General features: G+C 40.9%; 1 protein-coding gene across 2 annotated transcripts; it reads right to left on the reverse strand.

Annotated features, from left to right (window-relative positions):
- Nucleotides 1-539: 539 nt before the first annotated feature.
- Nucleotides 540-19093, reverse strand: tbc1d23 (TBC1 domain family, member 23). Of its 2 annotated transcripts, XM_031311550.2 has the most exons (19): nucleotides 18991-19093; nucleotides 17547-17658; nucleotides 14839-14944; nucleotides 12159-12363; nucleotides 9571-9694; nucleotides 9334-9458; nucleotides 9187-9233; nucleotides 8996-9099; nucleotides 8712-8834; nucleotides 8543-8635; nucleotides 8056-8226; nucleotides 7865-7907; nucleotides 7081-7187; nucleotides 6785-6927; nucleotides 5560-5604; nucleotides 3905-3993; nucleotides 3629-3764; nucleotides 3203-3397; nucleotides 540-2477 (listed from the first exon to the last, which is right to left on the reverse strand). In XM_031311550.2, the coding sequence occupies exons 1-19, from the start codon at nucleotides 19026-19028 to the stop codon at nucleotides 2393-2395; spliced, it is 2091 nt and encodes a 696-aa protein (XP_031167410.1). In that variant the 5' UTR covers nucleotides 19029-19093; the 3' UTR covers nucleotides 540-2392. The 2 variants fall into 2 exon arrangements, with proteins under 2 accessions (XP_031167410.1, XP_031167411.1); XM_031311551.2 differs by lacking the exon at nucleotides 5560-5604.
- Between the last annotated feature and the right edge of the window lie 37 nt (nucleotides 19094-19130).

Here is a 19130-nt window from a genome sequence, read left to right on the forward strand (position 1 = left end):
AGATATACTGGTTGTATATTAACCCTCTGTGAACGGATGCTTCACATATGACCAGAGTATCGGGAGCAGCGGTAGTACCGGGAGCGGTACGCGCCTGGCCAATCAATGCTATTGAAGTGCGGGTCTTGGCTGGCCATAGTGGGATTCGTAATATTGCGAGCGGCACCGGGAGCTGGACGGCCGCAGCTGAAGACTTCCCTGCAGACTGCAAACGTGAGACTGTCAGGAAGACGTTTTGGCGGGGGGAAAAACTGATCAGAAAATGTAACGGAACGTTGTAGAAATGTAGTGGAGTAGAAAGTATAGATAATTGCTGCAGAATGTAACCAAGTAAAAGTCAAAAGCAGAGTGATAGAGAGAGACTATCTCTATGGCTCTGGTCAAAAGTATGCACTATTGATTGTACTTAAAGTACAGATACGTGAAAAATGTACTTAGATGTAAATGTACTTACGTACAGTAACGAAGTATTTGTACTTCGTTACATTCCACCACTGCATGTCACATAATGTAGGAATGAGTATACTTTCACAGGTGCATTCGAATAATCTCCATTTATTATAAACAAACACTTAGAAAATAATAGCAGTACAGTAAGGTGCAAATTACACTTGAGACATGTTGCATTTCGACTAGTGGAGACATCCTCTGCCAGTGACGTTAGAGAGTAATTAAAGACTCCTGAGGATGTTCCAGTCAATACTCACAAATACCACAAAATAACAACACAAAGCATGGATTACATGGGAATGCTATGAAAGACTGGAGTGAAGAAAGACCAGAGTCTTTGATTCAAGTTTTTGTTTTTGTCACCCATATTCTAAATGTGCCATATGATTTTCTCCCCTCATTTTGTTTTAACAGATGACAGGGATAAATCCTCTCTGGACAGAAGTTTGAAGTGGAGCGGTCAGGAAGGTGCAGCATCACTTTAAACCCAGGCTGGCTACACAACTCGACTTCCAACACAAATGAATAATTAAGCAAGAACAAAGCGAGGAAAAGATTAGAGGAGAAGCAGCAATATACTGCGATATGTTGCCACTGCTGGTGCCAATATCACACATCGCAGGCATGAGGCCGAAGGCAACAGTGGCAAGAAAACTAAAGCTGCTTAGTTTTGACTAAGACAATGGACAAGACAGACTTGATTTGAAAGCATAGATATATAATGACTTTGCTTTTTTTTTTTTCTTCTTTCTTTTCATTGCTTTTAAAGCTGTGCCTATAAGTGCAAAGCACAGTCCTTGCTACAGCGACCTTTTCTTTCTAAGCAGGTAGAAGTTAGCATGGTGTTCAATTACAGTAATAGCCTTTCAGATGCTAATATAACCAGAGATTTATTTCACCTGGGCATTTTTTAATCTGGTTAACTGGGGGAATAATAATTTACATATGGAATTTGAATGGGATGGAAAAAATACTGAGGTGCTCAGAGTCTTAACTGCAATCACCAAAGCTCCGGTTGTAATACTAATGTAGCCCAGAGTGGCTGTGAATGGTGCTTTCTGAGAGCTACATCAGACTACTATGAGATGAGGTTAATTCATTATACGTAAAAGCAGAGAATAAATTATCTCCCAGAAACTCTGTAAAAGGCGTACTTCTTACTCTAGACAGAAAGGATACTTCAAAACGTGTGAGCTGGCTTAGAAGCCAGTTTTAAGTTTAAGCATATTCTAACCATCAGGATATGCTTTCAAAATGACATTGCAAAGGTCTGAGCTGATATACAGCAGTTTACACATTATATATACACATCACATATTTATAAACATCCTCAAATAATTTCTATTTAAGGCGGCCTGCTGGAAAATCAAGTTATCAAAAACAGTTGTTGCGTTAGGAAACCCGACTCATGTGCATGTGAGCAATGCTTTTTTGGAGGAGTTGGGGCATCTGAGAGGGAAACTAAGAGACATGACTGAGCTGCAATACTGTTCCCTACAAAACAGCTGGGTCAGAACTGAGATGCTTTAAGTGGAAAGGAAAAGGTCGGTCATGTAGTGATTAAAGAGCTCGGTCAGTACGCTACCTTAAGGCCAGAGGGAAGTTTGCCAAAGTAGAATTGTAAATGATGAGATCCCATGTTTTATCAACGATTAAGAAAAACATACAGTACAACCAATATTGTTTTTTTTTTATCTTAGTGAAAGAGAATGGTTGGATGACCATGGAGCACCTAAGTATTTCAACACTCACAGCCTGTCCCACAGGCCCCGCAGCCAGCAGTGTGCCCGCCATGTCCCAAACACGGACTCTCAGGGCTTCACAGTCAACACTGCACTGGTGCGTCCAGCAGGGAGGACACCCGAGGGAGAGCGGGAGAAGGTTTCACTCTCGGCAGACAGAGACTCTCGTTACAGTTTGTGTCACAGCTGGCCGTCTTCCTTTACGAGCTCTCCAGAGCATCTAGGACTTTCATGATCTGCTGCTTGATGACTTTGGTGGCATCGCCTGCGTTGGGTATCAAATATCTGACAGGAGGCAAAACAGAGGAAACAGGAGTGAAATGAACAAATAACTACCAACAAACACAATCTCTGTCAAGCTTCTGTAAAAGAGTTCCATAATCATAATAAAGTTTTAATATCCTAAAAGAATGAATATAGACCTAATTAAGCCCGTTTCATTTGATATCCTGGAATCATCTCTAAGGCCCTGTTTATTTTGGGGAATACGCTTATTTGCTTTCTTACTGAGAGTTAGACGAGAAAAACCGTAACACTCTTGTATCTGTACCGTAAATATATAGCTGCAGCCAGCAGACGATTAGCGTAGCTTAGCATAATGACTGGAATGCACCTGACTGTTCACCAAGATTTGGTTACAGCATGCAGCTCCCAGTTAAACCACAAATTGTTGTTTTTACATTTCTACAGAGCAAAGAATGTGCTGCCAGGCATATTTTTCAATTTTGGAGAGAGCCAGACTAGCAATTTCCCCCTACTTCCAGTCTTTATGCTAAGCTAAGCGCCTGCTGGCTCTAGCTTTTTATTCAACATACAAACATGAGGGTGGAATCGATCTTCTCATCCGTTGGTCAAGAAAGCAAATAACCGAATTTCCAAAAATGTCATGTTAACAAATTTACATTTTCTTTTGCTGAGGAAGAATCTTGTGGCACTAGTATGTCTGAAAAAAAGTTAGCAAGTTTCAAATTACAGTTTGATATTTGAAATGTGCGTTTGTAGACAAGCACCTCTCGACTGCTGATATCTCCACTCCAGCTGAGTTGTTGCTGCCAAACTTGAATGTAATCAGTTCTGGGTGCTTCTTTTTGGATGTGATCTTCACCACAGAGTTCAGGGCTTGTCTGGATTGGATGTAGGCAAAGCCTTTCCTCGAGGCGATCTCCCGCAGGCAGTACATGTGAGTCGCTGTGATCAACAAGTGGCTGAAAAGAACAACAGATTGACAGAGTCAGTGTTACCATTCGCAGATTCCTGAATGATTGCAACGCTTCTTGTTCATTTTTAGGGAAGTGGGGATGAGTCACGTTTAAATGCAACTTCCCCTTCTAGTTTCCAACCTTCGACACCCATGATAGCTGGGAAGGATGGGTGTCAGGGGTCATGTGAAGAATATTCTTACACACTTTAGCAAATCGCTTCGGGCAGCAACTCACCTGGGGAACATGTGGCCAGTTTCTTTCACCTCATTACATGGAATGTGATGCTTTACATCTGGTTTGTTTGTCCAGGTCTGAATGTTGACAATCTCCTTCCTGTCGTCGTCTGACATGGATGAGCTGTCGATCTCATCTGTGTGTGTGTGTGTGTGTGTGTGGGGCGCATACGTTTTTCAAAATTAAAAAAGTAACATTATTTACATATTTTAAGTTTAGAGGCATCCAACAGCAACCTTTTTATTTCCCCTGTAGCTACATTCAGTGGGAGTTTACCTGTATCATACTCCTCCTCATCACCAATACTGAAAACAGGCTTCACCCCCCGGTAAGGTTTGCCGACGTGGTCGCTGCTGCTCACGTGCCTAGAGATGGAAAACAAGAGGGCAACTTAGAGCGTCACATCCGTACTGAGTGAAGGCTGTAAGGATACATAAATGCCTGTGATGAAAAGTCACATTAAATACAAATAACAGCAAGGTTGCACACACAGCGATGGCATGAAGACCTCCTTAGCACACTACTGCCAGGTTATGCTGTTAAATATAAAGAAAGAGGTTAAATGAGACATTTATACTCCAGAAGAGCTAGATTCGTTAGTGTATGATATGCAGGGCTATTTGCAGCAAAACATACGGGTTATTTTGATGTTTTTATAGTGGATTCTGCATAGCCCTGGCTATCATCTAAAAGAACAACAATGAAATGGAAAGACAGAGTGTTAAGTGCATCTCCAAGCAGTGACGCTAAGGTTTAGGGCTGCACGACATACAGTATCATTTCTTTATCGTCATCGCAATATCAACTGGCGCAATAAATACATCGTGTAGGCAGCAAGATTTTTTGTTAGTTGTAAGAATTTATAAATAAAAAACTGCACTTTTAAGTGTAACTGTCATTCCTTTTTTTAGTGGTACCCTTTATGTTTAATTCAATGTTCAATTTGTTCAGTAAAAGAATGTTAGAAATTACGTCCTTTATTTGTTTTAAATTCAACAAGCAATTTGTTGTACTTTAGCAGAATACTGAAAGCAGTAGAAATGCAGAACTGAATACACTTTAACAATTGTTCATTTATCGCAAGTAATATCGTTATCGCACCCACCGGTGAAGGCGAGGCAGCAAACCGGTAATGATCCTTCCGCAGGTTCACCTACGGAAACCTTGTTACGACTTTTACTTCCTGCAGATAGTCAAGTTTGATCGTCTTCTCGGAGCTCAGCAAGGGCCGTGACCGACTCCGGCGGGGCCGATCCGAGGACCTCACTAAACCATCCAATCGGTAGTAGCGACGGGCGGAGTGTACAAAGGGCAGGGACTTAATCAACGCAAGCTTATGACCCGCTCTTACTGGGAATTCCTCGTTCATGGGAAATATTGCAATCCCCAATCCCTATCACGAGTGGGGTTCAGTGGGTTAGCCACGCCTCTTGGCGAAGGGTAGACACATGCTGATCCACTCAGTGTGGCGCGCGTGCAGCCCCGGACATCTAAGGGCATCACAGACCTGTTATTGCTCAATCTCGTGTGGCTGAACGCCACTTGTCCCTCTAAGAAGTTGGACCGCATCGTAATAACATTCCCGCATATTTTCCTCGTATCGTGCAGCCCTACTAAGGTTCTACCTATAACACCTCAATTATTAAGACGACGGCCTCAGTGAGTCGTGGATGTAAAGATGCTTCCTGAAAGGCCACAGCAGCTTCAGTAGTGCCGACTAAACAGCAGTGCTGAATGTTGTTAGTGAAAGCATGAAGACAGATCTGGAACTTCTGGTACGTGTAGTGCCGTTACATGAGTGAGCAGCGTGGGCAGAGATGCTGATATACTACGCATGCGTTAATGTGAAACGGGTTAACTCTCCTACAATCCCGCGCACTGGTGCGTGTCTACAGCCAGTGGGCATGCTGGTGATATCAGGGAGCTCTTACCGATCTGGAATCACCTTCTCTGGCCAGGGCAGATTGAAAGACATTCTAGCATGGAATAAGGCACAAGGTATGGTAAACTTAAATTTGAAAAAAAAGTTGCAAAACTAAAATGTCAGTTTACAGTTATCAAATGAACACAGTTGTCCGATTTGATTAGTCTAGTTAATGTAGTTGTGCAGGAAGAAAAGTCTTCTTAAGTTTTTACAGACTAGATAGTTCACACCTGATATCTGACTCAACGGATGTATAAGTGAATACACCCATGCTAAAGTTGACTAAAAAGAGGAATAAAAAAATCATCTTTTGGAAATTGATCTCAATGCCTTAATTAAAAAAAAAAGAGGAAAAATCCAACCTTTAAGGACACCAATTTTATTTGTGATTGAATAATGTAAAAAATCTGCCTGCCTCTATGGGAATTTAACATAGGGGTGTACTCACTTATCCCCCCTGTATTTTAAAGGAAGAACATTTATTTATTTACGATACATTATTCATTCATAAAGAAAATTGGTGTCCTAAAAGGTTGGATTTTTCCTCATTTTTTAAATTAAGGCATTAAGATCAATTTCCAAAAGATGATTTTTTTATTCCTCTTTTTAATCAACTTTAGCATGGGTTCATACACTTATGCTGAGCACTGTACATTGCTGGGATAAAGCCATAAAGACATCCAGCGCATCTCTCACACGCTTGATTACCCTCCCCTCTTGCTTTCTGCACCATCAGGGCTTTGTGCCGCCCAGGACGGTTGTGATTAGTTTGAAGAAATACAAACAAGTCAGAGCGTTTCTTCTCCTATCCCAGAATACATAGGCAGTGTAGCCAGACCATAATGGAGTATCGCTGACACAGCACCGCAACAATAGGTGTGGCAATGCAAGACTAAGTCAGGCTTAAATATGTATCAAACCCTAATGACAAATAGCACATAATAAATTTACCATTAAACTCATTTTGGTGGAATTTATTGTAAACTTAAAAAAAACAAAAAAACATTTGTTTTCTGGATTGAGTGATTGCATTGTTTTGTGTTCTGATTTTTTTTATTTTTTTTTTTATTTGTGAGAGGAATGATACATTTAAAATCTTGACAAATAATAAATTGAGGCCTTACAATTTAAAATTGTAGCAAAATTATAAACCCCTAAAAATGAAGAAGCAAAGTATAAGAGTGGGTTGTAGTGTGTGTTTGAGGGACGTAGAGGAGGAACTAGGAGCTCACCTGTCTACAGGGGTGGAGGTGTTCTCGATGAAGCTGATCATCTTCTCCTTCACGTTCACTGACTTGGACTTGAGAGCAAATGTCATTTTGTTGACCAAAGACTTGACGCCTTTGCCGTCTCCAGGGCTACTTAGTGACTCTCCCTGTATCAGGAAAAAAAGATGATTATCTGTTTGAACAAGTAAAACTTTATTCAAATGCGTGTCCAACGTGGAGCTAAAGAGAAACTGGCAACATATTGCCTCAGTGAGTCAAAGTACTAATTTGTGCGTTCACAAATGTTTCTGACCACGTACATCGGCAGAGCTGAGGCTGCTGTGAGATCCGGACGTGCTGACGATCCAGTGGATGTACGAAGAGTCGAGACCCTCAATATTCATGTCTACCAGATGCTTTTGGAGGGCTGAAATCACACAAATCTCAGTGAGTGTTTTTGTTTACTTCTCACTAATATTAAACCTGCATTTGTGACCAGGGGCCAGATATATAAACGATGCGTTCGCACAAAAAAGATGCATATGCCACTTCCCACGCATCAACTGGTATTAATAACAGAAGAGTGTGTGGTGAGAATGTGAGTTTCTAAGAAATACATCAGAGCATGTTTTCTTTAACGTGGAGATGAAACACAAGGTGAGAGATGTAATCTAATAATAAAAGGTTGTTTAGGTTATTTTTTACTCTTTATAGCAATTTGTATGTCAATACTTTATTTCAATAAGTTACTTGATACATTTTTTTTTTTTACATGGTGGGCATCATTTTATTTGCCTATATTGATGTTTTTCTCATCTTATCATTTAACATGAAGCACTTTATAAAGTCTGTTTCGACATGAGTGCTGTGAAATCACTGATAATGACAGCTGCTCCGTGAGAGGGGAAATGAGGCTCGTGTACCCAGTTCCACAATGTTAGGAAGTTATAAAACAGAACCAGGCGTACTCACAGCTTTATAATTCTGATGAAAAGAAAAAGTGGATATTTCTGTCTGTGTGTGTACAGTGTTTTAGTCGTGAATCTGCACAGTTTAATGCTTCTGGCCCCAGGGGTCTCAGTATTCTCATATTCACATACTTACCCATGAAACCTCCTTTAGCAATGCTGACATATTCTTTGTTTTTCTGTAACAGAAAACTTTTAATTAGCTAAAATGTTAGTAAGGAACACATACATAAGGAACACACATTGTTACATGATCTGTATTTCCCAAACAGGAGCCAAATCACACTGCAGCAATTATGTTAATTCTTCTCTTTTCATGTCCCTCACCTGCAGGAAATGGGCCAACACCATGTTCATGTACATGTCCTCTTCCTCCCTGCCGCTGCCCATGAAGCACAGGTGCTCTCCGCTGGCAATGGAGCCCGACTCTAAAGACTGCTTCTGAGCCTCCAACAGGGACTTCACAGAGAGAGCAAACTCAGAGGGGGTCTGGAGCATCTGTGAGAACAAAAGAAAACACATTCTGTTAATAGGGATGTCCCGTTCAGCTTCTTTGACACCGATCCGAGTCCCGATCCGATACTTGTGGTTGCTCAGATGATATTGCTGAACACCGTTTGTTTGTTTACAAAAATAACTAAGTAAACAACGTAACTAAAATATGTGTCTTAAGCTTAATACATTTAACTTAGTGCAGCAAATTAGTCTTTTCTCTCAACACCAAAACAGCTCTCTCGGGATAGGGACAACCCTATCCGTAATAATTCATACACTCCATACATTTGAACACAGAATCAATATAGTCTACCCTCACCAGGTCGGAGTCCAGGTGGAAGGCGGTGGACAGGTGCCCAGCGTTGTACTGCTCTGCAGGCCGACAATCCACCACAAAGAAACGTACCCCATCCTGGAAATAAAATCCATTATTATCACATTCAGCTTCTCTTTCTTTCTACTCACATGGCTAAGTGAGTGTTACCGACCTGCTGCAGCTGGTTGGCCTGCAGGATCTCAGGGACAGACACAGGGAGACACAGTGCCTGACTCAGGTCAGTGTCCTCTTCTTTCAGAGCCACCAGGCTGCTACCAAACAGATTCTGGTTCATCTACCAGGGCAGGGCAAAGCAAACACACAACAATGGCTTTCAAACAATGACTTCTCTTGTGCAGCTGCCTTTGTCTCTTTGTTAGCGGTCTCATCACAGTCTCGGTTCAGCTCAGCACTACTCTGTGTCAATCAAACACAAACACATACATAGTGCCTTACCTTTCTGAGAGACAGAGGGGTCTTGCTCTGGTAATACTGGGCCAGAGAAAACAAATCTTCTATGTCCTCCGATTCCAAGTGAGAAGGAGACGCTTCCAGCATTTCTGTGACAAAGATAGTCTTGTTTAACTCCGGTGTTTAACAAGAGATTAAACAAATTAATAAATAAAATGGCAGCAAGTCAAACTTACTGATGATGTCCTCTTTGCTGCCTCCTTCGTCTGAAAGGATGGCCTCCCTAAGAGTAAATCCAACAAAGACAAATCAAGATTTACATTTAAGGTTAGTTATGTTGGTATGATCATGTATCTGTGTAGCTTCCACTAGCGGCTGCCTACTTGGCATTGACGAGGATGATGAGCATGAGGAAGAAGATGAGGAAGGGGTCGGCCTGCCGGAGGTAGCAGTCCCACACAGCCTGGGTGACGTCTGGAGGGCAGTGGCTGGAAAACAGACTTCCCATCTATGGAGGAAATACAAAACGCACACAAAGACACGTACAGTAGTTCAGACGTGGTCGGAATCACTGGGCAATAACGTGTCAGAATGACTCGGACTGTGAAGACTGAACATACCCAGTTGATGGCGTAGGAGTCAGGTGTGATCTTTTTGGTGTCCAGGAAGGAGCAGAGCTCTGGCTCATGGTACTGCAGCAGTAGTCTGTACAGGTGGAAGGGCCGGCCGTTTGGCACGCAGTCCCTGAAATGGACATAATTGACAATGTTTAATTCAATTAAATTTTATTTATAGTATCAAATCATAACAAGAGTTATCTCAAGACACTTTACATTTAGAGTAGGTCTAGACCACACTATAATTTACAACTAAAGTCTCCATGTGCTGTCTATTATTGAGAGGAATGTAGTCCGGCATTGCCAGACCTATCTCCACAGCGCTGCAGAGGAAGGTCTGGCAACTGGAGCATAAACTCCGGGATAGGAGAAAAGACGGTCAGGGGTTGTTTGCATTTCTTTAAATCAATCACAATCGTCTTGGGCGGTGCTAAGCTCCGGACGCAGCGACAATTAATCTGTAAAATGGCCTCAAGAAAAAACTTGTACTTGTGCACCCCGCAAAAGAAAACCCCACATACAATATTAAATGAAGCTAACTTTTTACACAATACAGTAACGCAAGCTATTTAAATTAGCTGATACATGGTTAAACCTCAATTGCTGTTACCAGTGTATCACCGTGTGTATTTTGTCCATTGCAAATCGCACCAATCAATCAATCAATCAAACTTTATTTATATAGCACTTTACAGCAACCAGCAGGTATCCAAAGTGCTTAACATCGAAACCAAGAATAAAAACACATATACAATATAAAGAAAGTACATGTAAAATCAGAAATAGTTACAGAGAAACAGAAGAACGAAATCGTCACACCACTGCTACGTATTAAAAGCCTGACTAAACAGATGCGTTTTAAGTTTGGACCTAAAAAGAGCTACATCTGTAATAGTGCGGATATCAGGGGGTAACTTGTTCCAGAGTCTCGGGGCAGCAACTGCAAAAGCCTGGTCACCCCACCGTTTATATCTAGACCTTGGCATTTCTAAAAGTCGCTGGTTTGAAGACCACAATGACCGGTTGTGCTCCCGCAAAGTTAAAATTTCGGACAAATACTCCGGGGCCAGACCATTTAAGGCCTTGAAAGCAAACAATAAAATCTTAAAATCGATTCTAAAACGCACAGGGAGCCAATGAAGGGTGTAGAGAACAGGAGTGATATGTGCACGTCTAGATGCGTTTGTTAAAAAGCGAGCAGCTGCATTTTGCACAAGTTGAAGACGTGAGATGGAGGTCTGATTCAGACCAACGTAAAGAGCATTACAATAATCCAACCTAGAACTAATAAAGGCATGAATTGCCTTTTCTAGATCGTGCCTGTTGAGGAAAGGCTTAACTTTAGCCAGGAGACGAAGCTGGAAAAAGCTCATTCTAACAACATCACTGATCTGCTTGTCAAATTTCATGCTGCAATCAAAAGTAACCCCCACATTTTTGACAGCTGACCTAGTGTAGGATGCTAGAGCTCCCAAACTCAAAGCTGGACCATTTTGCGTGCCTGAAGTACTGAAAATAATACACTCCGTTTTATCTTCATTCAAATTAAGAAAGTTTTCCGAAAGCCACAGCTTAATATCAGTGATGCAACTAAGCACGGAGTTTAGTGCGACACTGTCATTTGCTTTAATAGGCAAATAGATTTGCAAATCATCTGCGTAACAATGAAATGACAGTTTATGCTTTCCTATAATAGCCCCTAAAGGCAGCATATATAAAGAGAACAGAATGGGGCCAAGAATTGAGCCCTGGGGAACCCCACAAGAGAGAGGAGCAGCTGACGAGAAGAGGTCACCAATCATGATAGAAAAGCTCCTATTAGCCAAATAGGAGCTAAACCATTCAAGTGCCGAGCCTCTGATGCCTACACTATGATCAAGGCGACCAATAGGCCCTAAAACGTCCCAGTTAGAGAGGAAATGCCGTAAACATATTCTTTGTAAATCTTTATAATCATTCCCCGAACAAACCAAGCAGGCCTGCCTTGATACTCCTTAATACTTGCCATTTTCAGCGTGTAACAGTTGCTCAGAGGCTTCGGTTAATGTTGTTCGAGCCAACGGAGTTTAAAGTAGAGGTGTGTATCTTCACTGATCTCCCGATTCGATTACGATCATGTCAGCGATTCGATTCGATATCTCGATGCATCACAATGCATCACGATGTGTCAAATACATTTTTCTATTAAAGCCATATAGGATGTTTAATTCATAGCTTTTCAAGCTTCAAAAACAAAACATTCTGCAGTGTTCTAATATTAAATAAACTGAATAGATAAAACTACAGCACTGAGAACATGGCACTTCCTGAATGTGCAAAACATAACATAATATGTAAACAGAAATGTTGTTAGGCCTACAATAAATTGTAAACAGAAATAATTGATTATGGCCCGGCCGATTATCATTGCAGCACGGTCCATGTCCACGATTCGATGCATCGATTATTTGATTAATTTCAACACCTCTAGTTTAAAGTTAACACAAAGTAAGGGAAAGTAAGGGACGCTGAAACTTCTGGCGGCACCAGAACTAACCTTCGTTGATATAGACTAGGCGGAATGTAAAGGATGGTTAAAAGCGACAGCTCACCTGGGGATGTATTTGTTCATGACAGCGTAGAAGCAGTTGTAGAGGTCGCTGCGGGGAAGCTGAAGCCCCAGCAGTGGTTTGAGCAGGTGCGGCCAGCTCAGCTCTGGGGTGAAGGAAATGTTGCGGGACTTGCAGTAGAAAGTGATGACTGACTCAACGTCAGACACCATATCACGTCTCTCTTCCTCTGATACTTTCAGCTGGTCTAAACATGGGAAACAACGCAGATTGTGCCTTAGAAACCTTTTTATTAGAAACATCACAAACAAAAGTTGCCATCCACATTCAAAAACAAGAAGCAGAGAAACAGAATGTACATTGACAAAGCTAAGTCATAAGTTTAGCACTACTATTAAATAATATATGAAAAGAGCACTTTTTAAGTATGCCAAGCTTTTCTGGCCATCACTCTTACAAGAGGCTTTCTATTTTGAGGACCAGATATTGTTTGTGTACCAGATCTTGTTGTCAATTTGTCAGAAGAGAAGACTAATAAAAGTAATTTGTTCTTCTGAAATCCTGAAAATCTTCTTCCGATACTGGCAGACCCATAATTAACACAACCCTTTTTTCTCTCCCGCTGCTTTTGTGAGTGAGTGAGTGAGTGAGTAACTTAAAAGAGCACTCCACCGATTAAGCATTACTCTCCTATAACACTAGCTATGTTTCAATCCACACGTTTTTATCCAAATTAAGTGATATCGAATGAAAAAGCCTTATGGAAACAGTAAAATTCTATTGAATTTCATGAATATCGACTCAAAGGAAATACGGTCGGTCTTATCGGATTTTATCTTGATCGATATACGGTTGATGCGATAAACGCTGATGGAAACGTTATTTGCCGAATAAATAATGAATTGCGATTAAGTTTTAGGTCATTTTATGGTTGCAACCCACCACAAAACAAAGAAGAAGAAGTTTTAGTTCATTTCCGCCCAGTATTTCCGCTCTGTTTGCACACATGGCGGGTGTCAACAAAGACAGATGGAAGTGGACGAACAAGGAGACGCACTACCGGGAGTGCCGACACAAATGTCCCTTATGATGCAACGATCGTCTGCCACAGCCTGTAGTACGATTGATGGCCAGCCCTTTCTATTGACTACATCCCTGTAGCCTTCAGCAGGGGTCTAATCGGGACGTGAGTCCCGTCTATTGCGCCATACACCTGTGGCACAAGGTGCGCTCTGGAGTTACGCAGCGAGATATCATGCGCCTCATCCACTCCAGGTAGGTATATATACCTTCGCATCATCCTCGTTCTTATGGCATTGCACACGGCGTAAACACACCGGTGCACGGTGGTTTTGCTGACTCCAAACGTTTCGCCTACCACTCTGTACTTTGCGCATGGAGCCAGTTTGTAGAGCGCAATGGCGATACGCTTCTCGGTTGGAACCGGAGGGCAATAGCTTGCGACATCTGGGGAAAAGGACGGGCCAAAAAAATTACACAACAGGTCAAATGTTGTCTTGGTCATCCGAAAATGCTTCAACCAAAGGGTTTCCGTGAAGTGTCTCTGAACCACGATCTCCCAGAACTGTTTGGAGCGCTGTCGTTCCCACACCACAGGCCGCCTCCGTTGTCGTCGGCATTTACGTGCATCTGCATCACCATAGCAATGTGTTGATAGCGTCGTTGTTTTCTTATTATAGCTTGATATGTCGCTATCAGCTGGCACATAAGCACTATTACAACTTGTGCAATATTGATCATTTGTTGGTAGATGGCGTGATCCATTTTGTCTAGCAAAACTTTGTTCGCAAAAGTTAGCTTGAATGTTGTGCGATTCAGTGCGAAAATGAATGGAAACACCTTAAAATGTCTCAAATCAATTCGATATACCAATTTGATCGCAAAACAGCATGTGACATCATTACGCACAGGTTTTTATTCGCTTTAAAGCCGTTGGATGGAAACACTTTCACCAGCTTTATTCACATGAGTTTTTTTACCGAACTTTAGATAATTCGATTGACAAGTGGATGGAAACTTAGCTACTGTCTATAAAAATCCATGCAGCAGAATCAGATTCTGTTTATTAATTTCACACATTCTTGTTGTTTGTCTAAACCTGGCACCTACGTTAACCACAATGCAACTCGATCGGCAACAGTTCGTCAGAGATCCAGGTGCGTTATGCTAGTAGCAGCTAATGTAGCTGCTAGCCTCAAGCAGAGATGAGGATTGGGGCTACACAGGTCTGGTAAGCTCACTTCTTTCTAACTCCACACCCCCAGATTTTTTTTCATTTTCAAACTTGACTCAAGTGACATCACTTGAGGCACACAAAAAAAAGCTTTATACAGTAAACAGCCTTTTGATGTGTGAAATCAAGAGTTCCGCTTTAAAGAAAATGACACAAACCAGATCATCTCCATACAGTTTTCACTCAGGGCTAATCCTCTTCTAAATAATCAACACCCTAGGAATATTGACTCAGTAATAATTGTATTATCACTACTATTTTGTACTTGGACTTTCTTATACCTTATGGCTTGGTTAAATTATGTCTGGTACCTTTCATGTTGAGGGGAATTCCCGTCCTGGGCCTGCACAAACCGCTAGTTGCTGAATTCATCCTGTTCATTGTTTGGTGCTGACTATGTACTTTTACTGCAGTAATTCCAAAATCCAAGGATTGTTTCAAGGAATACGGGCACATTCTTTTACTCACCAATCAGCTGTTGACTGCGGTTGCGAATGAGGGTCTGTTCTGGTAAATCGAGGATGCCGTCCCAGGGAGACAGGCTGTCTCCTTTTCCAGAGACATTTAGAGCGATCTGCCGACACAAAACAAGTAATCACTGCTCAACATGCAGCTAGTAAGTGATGAAAGGATACTTAATAAAACACGTCATAGACGGAGACAGATCTGTAATCAGTGCTTTGACTGCTGCTCTATTAATAAACAACTAATCTACAGAGATATAGCTGTATGGCTCGATTTATTAAATTGTTATATTAAGAGACAAACACAAAGCAATATCTGCAACCCTATTAATATCCTTTTTATTTATTTAAATCTAGCCTTAGTTATTTACCAGATGAGAATGATTACAAGCAATGCTACACCATCTGTAAGAGTTGATTGTTTAGGTACAATGCATCACATGTTGATGTACACAGGAATAGTTGCAATTACAAACACATTAGCAGATTACAACAGATTAACAAAATCAGAAGATGCTGGATGGTACTCTTGGCAAAATGGTACTATGTTTCATACAAACTCAACACAAACCAAGATGTTAAAACATTATGATAGGTCCTTCAGGTCAGACAGTGTCAACATTACAGCCGATGACACCAGACAACCCTTGCATCTTTTTATTGGTTATTGCTTGTGTCTGCTATTTGTAAGTAAAAAGATAATCTTGCGATGCCAATAGCTTGCCAGATTTTCAGATTTCTTGAATGAATATAAATGGGCTAATAAGAACCTAGAGTACCACTCAACTTTCGGCCCAGTATTTCCCTTTAAAATGTGTCCCAACTGTATCTATTCATCTCATACAATTTAACAACTCCATCAGTCTGTAAATAAATGAAGAATGAAGGCTCCATGAATGCTACGCTGCCCCAACGACAGTGGTGATGAAGATAACATTACACACCTTTGGCCATAAAGTTCATAATCAAAGTTTTTTTTACTTTTACTTCTCAGTACAGTAAATATCAGATACTTTAACTTTAGCTACCAAAAGTTATTTTCTGGTAAAATACTTGTACTTTTACTCAAGTATTGCTTGCTTGACTATTGCACAACTATCACCACAGTTTCAAGATTGGTGTCCGTTCCTAGTTTATGGCGTTGAATAATGACCAGAAAAGCGTTTTTGCAGAACATTATGTCACAGTGAAGTTGCCCTTTGACTTTCTGAATATTGAATGTCATCACATCATGTTACCCTAGTAGACATTTGTGTGAAATGTATGTTGTCATAACTAGCATAGGGATTATTGAGTTATGGCCAAAAACGTCACAGTAACACTGACATTTGACCTCCAAAATCGAAATCACTTCATCCTTGAGTCCAATGTGAACTTTTGTGCTAAATTTGAAGAAATTCCCTCAAGGCGTTCCTGAGATATCGCGATAACAAGAACGGGAAGGACAACCCGAAAACATAATGCCTCTGGCAACAGCTGTCACCAGCGTGAAGGGATAAAAATATGTCGTTGGTATGTGGTTTCAAACAGAACTGACGCCTTAACTGTGGGTGTGCCACAAAGACCTTTACATTGTTAGATACTGGTCTTTCCTGTCTGTTGACTTGTGTCTATGACGCGAGTAATTCCTTTACAGCATGTACACTCTAATAACAGAAGCATCCTCTCCTCTGGCAGGTACTACAGATCCCTGCGCACAAAAACAACCAGATAGAAGAACAGCTTCTTTCCCACTGCCATCACTCTACTGAACTGAGGATAAGAGGGGTCATCCCCACTTCTCTACACATGACATACTTATCATTCCAATATGCATCTTGCACAGTACTTTGCACTATTACTTTTTGCACTTTATATCCCACTCCATGTGTACTTGTCTTGATATTATGTCTTATTTGTAATTTTGTATTTTTGTATATTATGTTGATATGTGCCCATATGTATATTGTTGTCTCCATTGTACAGTATGTGTCTATATTACTATTTGTCTACTGAATGTTTACTACTTCATGTCTATTTGTTGAATGTAAAGAGAGTTAACACCTACCAAAGTCAAACTCCTTGTGTATGTAAGTATACTTGGCCAATAAAACGGATTCTGATTACTGATTTCAATTCAAAACATACACAATTTCTTGTACATTGCTAATAATCAACTTTTACAATAACGTGTTTTAAACTACAGCGACATTCACATTATAAGCAGTCTATATCGACGATGTTTCACTTCTGGGATTGTTCAGGTGCCGCCGGAAATTCTGCCAGATGTCCGTCCCCTTCCTCTTTCTTTGTGTTGGCGTTTCTAGAGAGATTTGTGAGGACTATGGTTAACTGCTCCTCAGATCTCTGCAGGGTAAATCCAGACAGCTAGCTAGACTATCTCTCCAATCTGAGTTTTCTGTTGCACGACTAAAACTACTTTTGAACGTACACATGTTCCACCAAACAAGTTCCTTCCTGAGAATATTTTGCAGAGGCACCATGGCTCCGTCCAGTGCTTTGCGCCGCCCAAGACGATTGCGACTGGTTTAAAGAAATGCCAATAAACCAGAGCACATTTTTCTCTGAATGCTGTGTGGACTAGCCAGACCCTCATCTGCAGCGCTATGGAGGAAGTTCTCGCAATGCGAGACTACATTAGAAGTGAAACTGCTTTTTGTAATTGGCGGTCAGTTTCAGCGTGTGTGGACTGACTCCTGTCATGCGTCTCACCTTCCACATCTTGGCCCTGTGTTGAGCTGAATGCTCCTGGACCTGGATGATGCCTCTCTCCATCTCCATGTCAGAGCCACCTGAGTCCAGAGCCTCAGCTAGATCCTGGTCCCTGAAGAGGCACGAACAGCACACACAATGACAAAAGTTAACAGATCAAGCAAAGCATAATTGTTCATAAAAACAAAGATAAGATTTCTTATGTGTGACATGTATCACTAGTTCCAACAATGTTGCAGAAATCGCAGAAAATGACCCTTCACTGTAATGACGTATTTGCTGTCATATCTATTTATACTGTGTGTGAATCATTTGTTCTGTAATGGTTAGTGGTTTTGAGTATTAAGTAATTTAGTATTTAAACTTTGATTATTTTGACAAATCAATTAATAATTTGAGCCACTTTTCAACTTAAATTACCAAACATTGAATGGTTATAATTCTCGGTCGGACAATGGCAATTTTACGCCATCACTTTGGTCTATGGCAACTTGTACTGAGCACTTGTAATTATGTTATAAACATTTTGCTTACAAAATGTCAATAAGATAAAAGGTATACGTGCAGTTTAGTGTCCCAAATTCCCCATACAATGTCCTTAATTAATTATGAACCTGCTAAACCACCTATGCTACCCTAACCTGTCTCAAATAAGACCCAGATCAGTTTTTGGAAAATAATTTGGGACACTAAACTGCACGTATACCATTTAACCATTAGTTCCATCCAATGTAATTGTTGTTCTACAAATACCACCACAACGAAATGACACAGTGACTGTTAACAGGTGATTTTCCATTCCAGGCAGATATTACGACACATAAAGATAACGTTATGGGAATCAGTTTATGATGGCATTTATCTCCATACGCCCCGCTCTTTGAGTCTTGACAAGTCCAATACTTACTGACAATTTCACAATTACTTTATCATGTAATACAATTATATTACACATATAACGTGCGAGGAACAAACTAGAGCTAAATTTAGGGCAACGGTTGTGTTCTGGTTAAAGGGAAGCTGAACTCGACAAACACCGGCTATGTAGCTAGTTATTGTTAGCTTGCTGGCTACACGCTTTGCCTATAAACTTGTCAATGCGAGAAAGAAAGTGATGATACTATAAATACTTTGACGGGTCTTTCTCAAAAGCTCTTGGGTTATTTGTGTCCGACCTAACGACTGGGCTGCTAATTTATCAAAACCAACTTGGCTAGCTAGCTAGCTAATTAACATTAACGTTAGCTAGCTAGCCGCCGAGCAGTAACGGTAACGTATCAAACTGGTTAACGTTACAGGTTAGCATCCACCCTCAGCAGAACAGATTAACTACGCAAGCTCATGTTTAGTTACTATACATCAAATACTGTCAGATGAAACCCACACAATTGTTTCACAATCGAAAAAACGTCTCTTATGTTAGTCCGACAACAAATTGTCTCACCAGCTGCCCTGAAGAGCTTCATCCACGGTATCCGCCATTGTTGTGACGGGAACGCGTCAAATGCCGTCAATACGGCCGACGTGTCGTTCAACGATAAAGAGCATAGATATATATATATAAAGGCCTTTATATATATCTAT

The sequence above is a fragment of the Sander lucioperca genome, chromosome 11 (assembly GCF_008315115.2).
Source record: "Sander lucioperca isolate FBNREF2018 chromosome 11, SLUC_FBN_1.2, whole genome shotgun sequence".
Lineage (NCBI taxonomy): Eukaryota > Metazoa > Chordata > Actinopteri > Perciformes > Percidae > Sander > Sander lucioperca.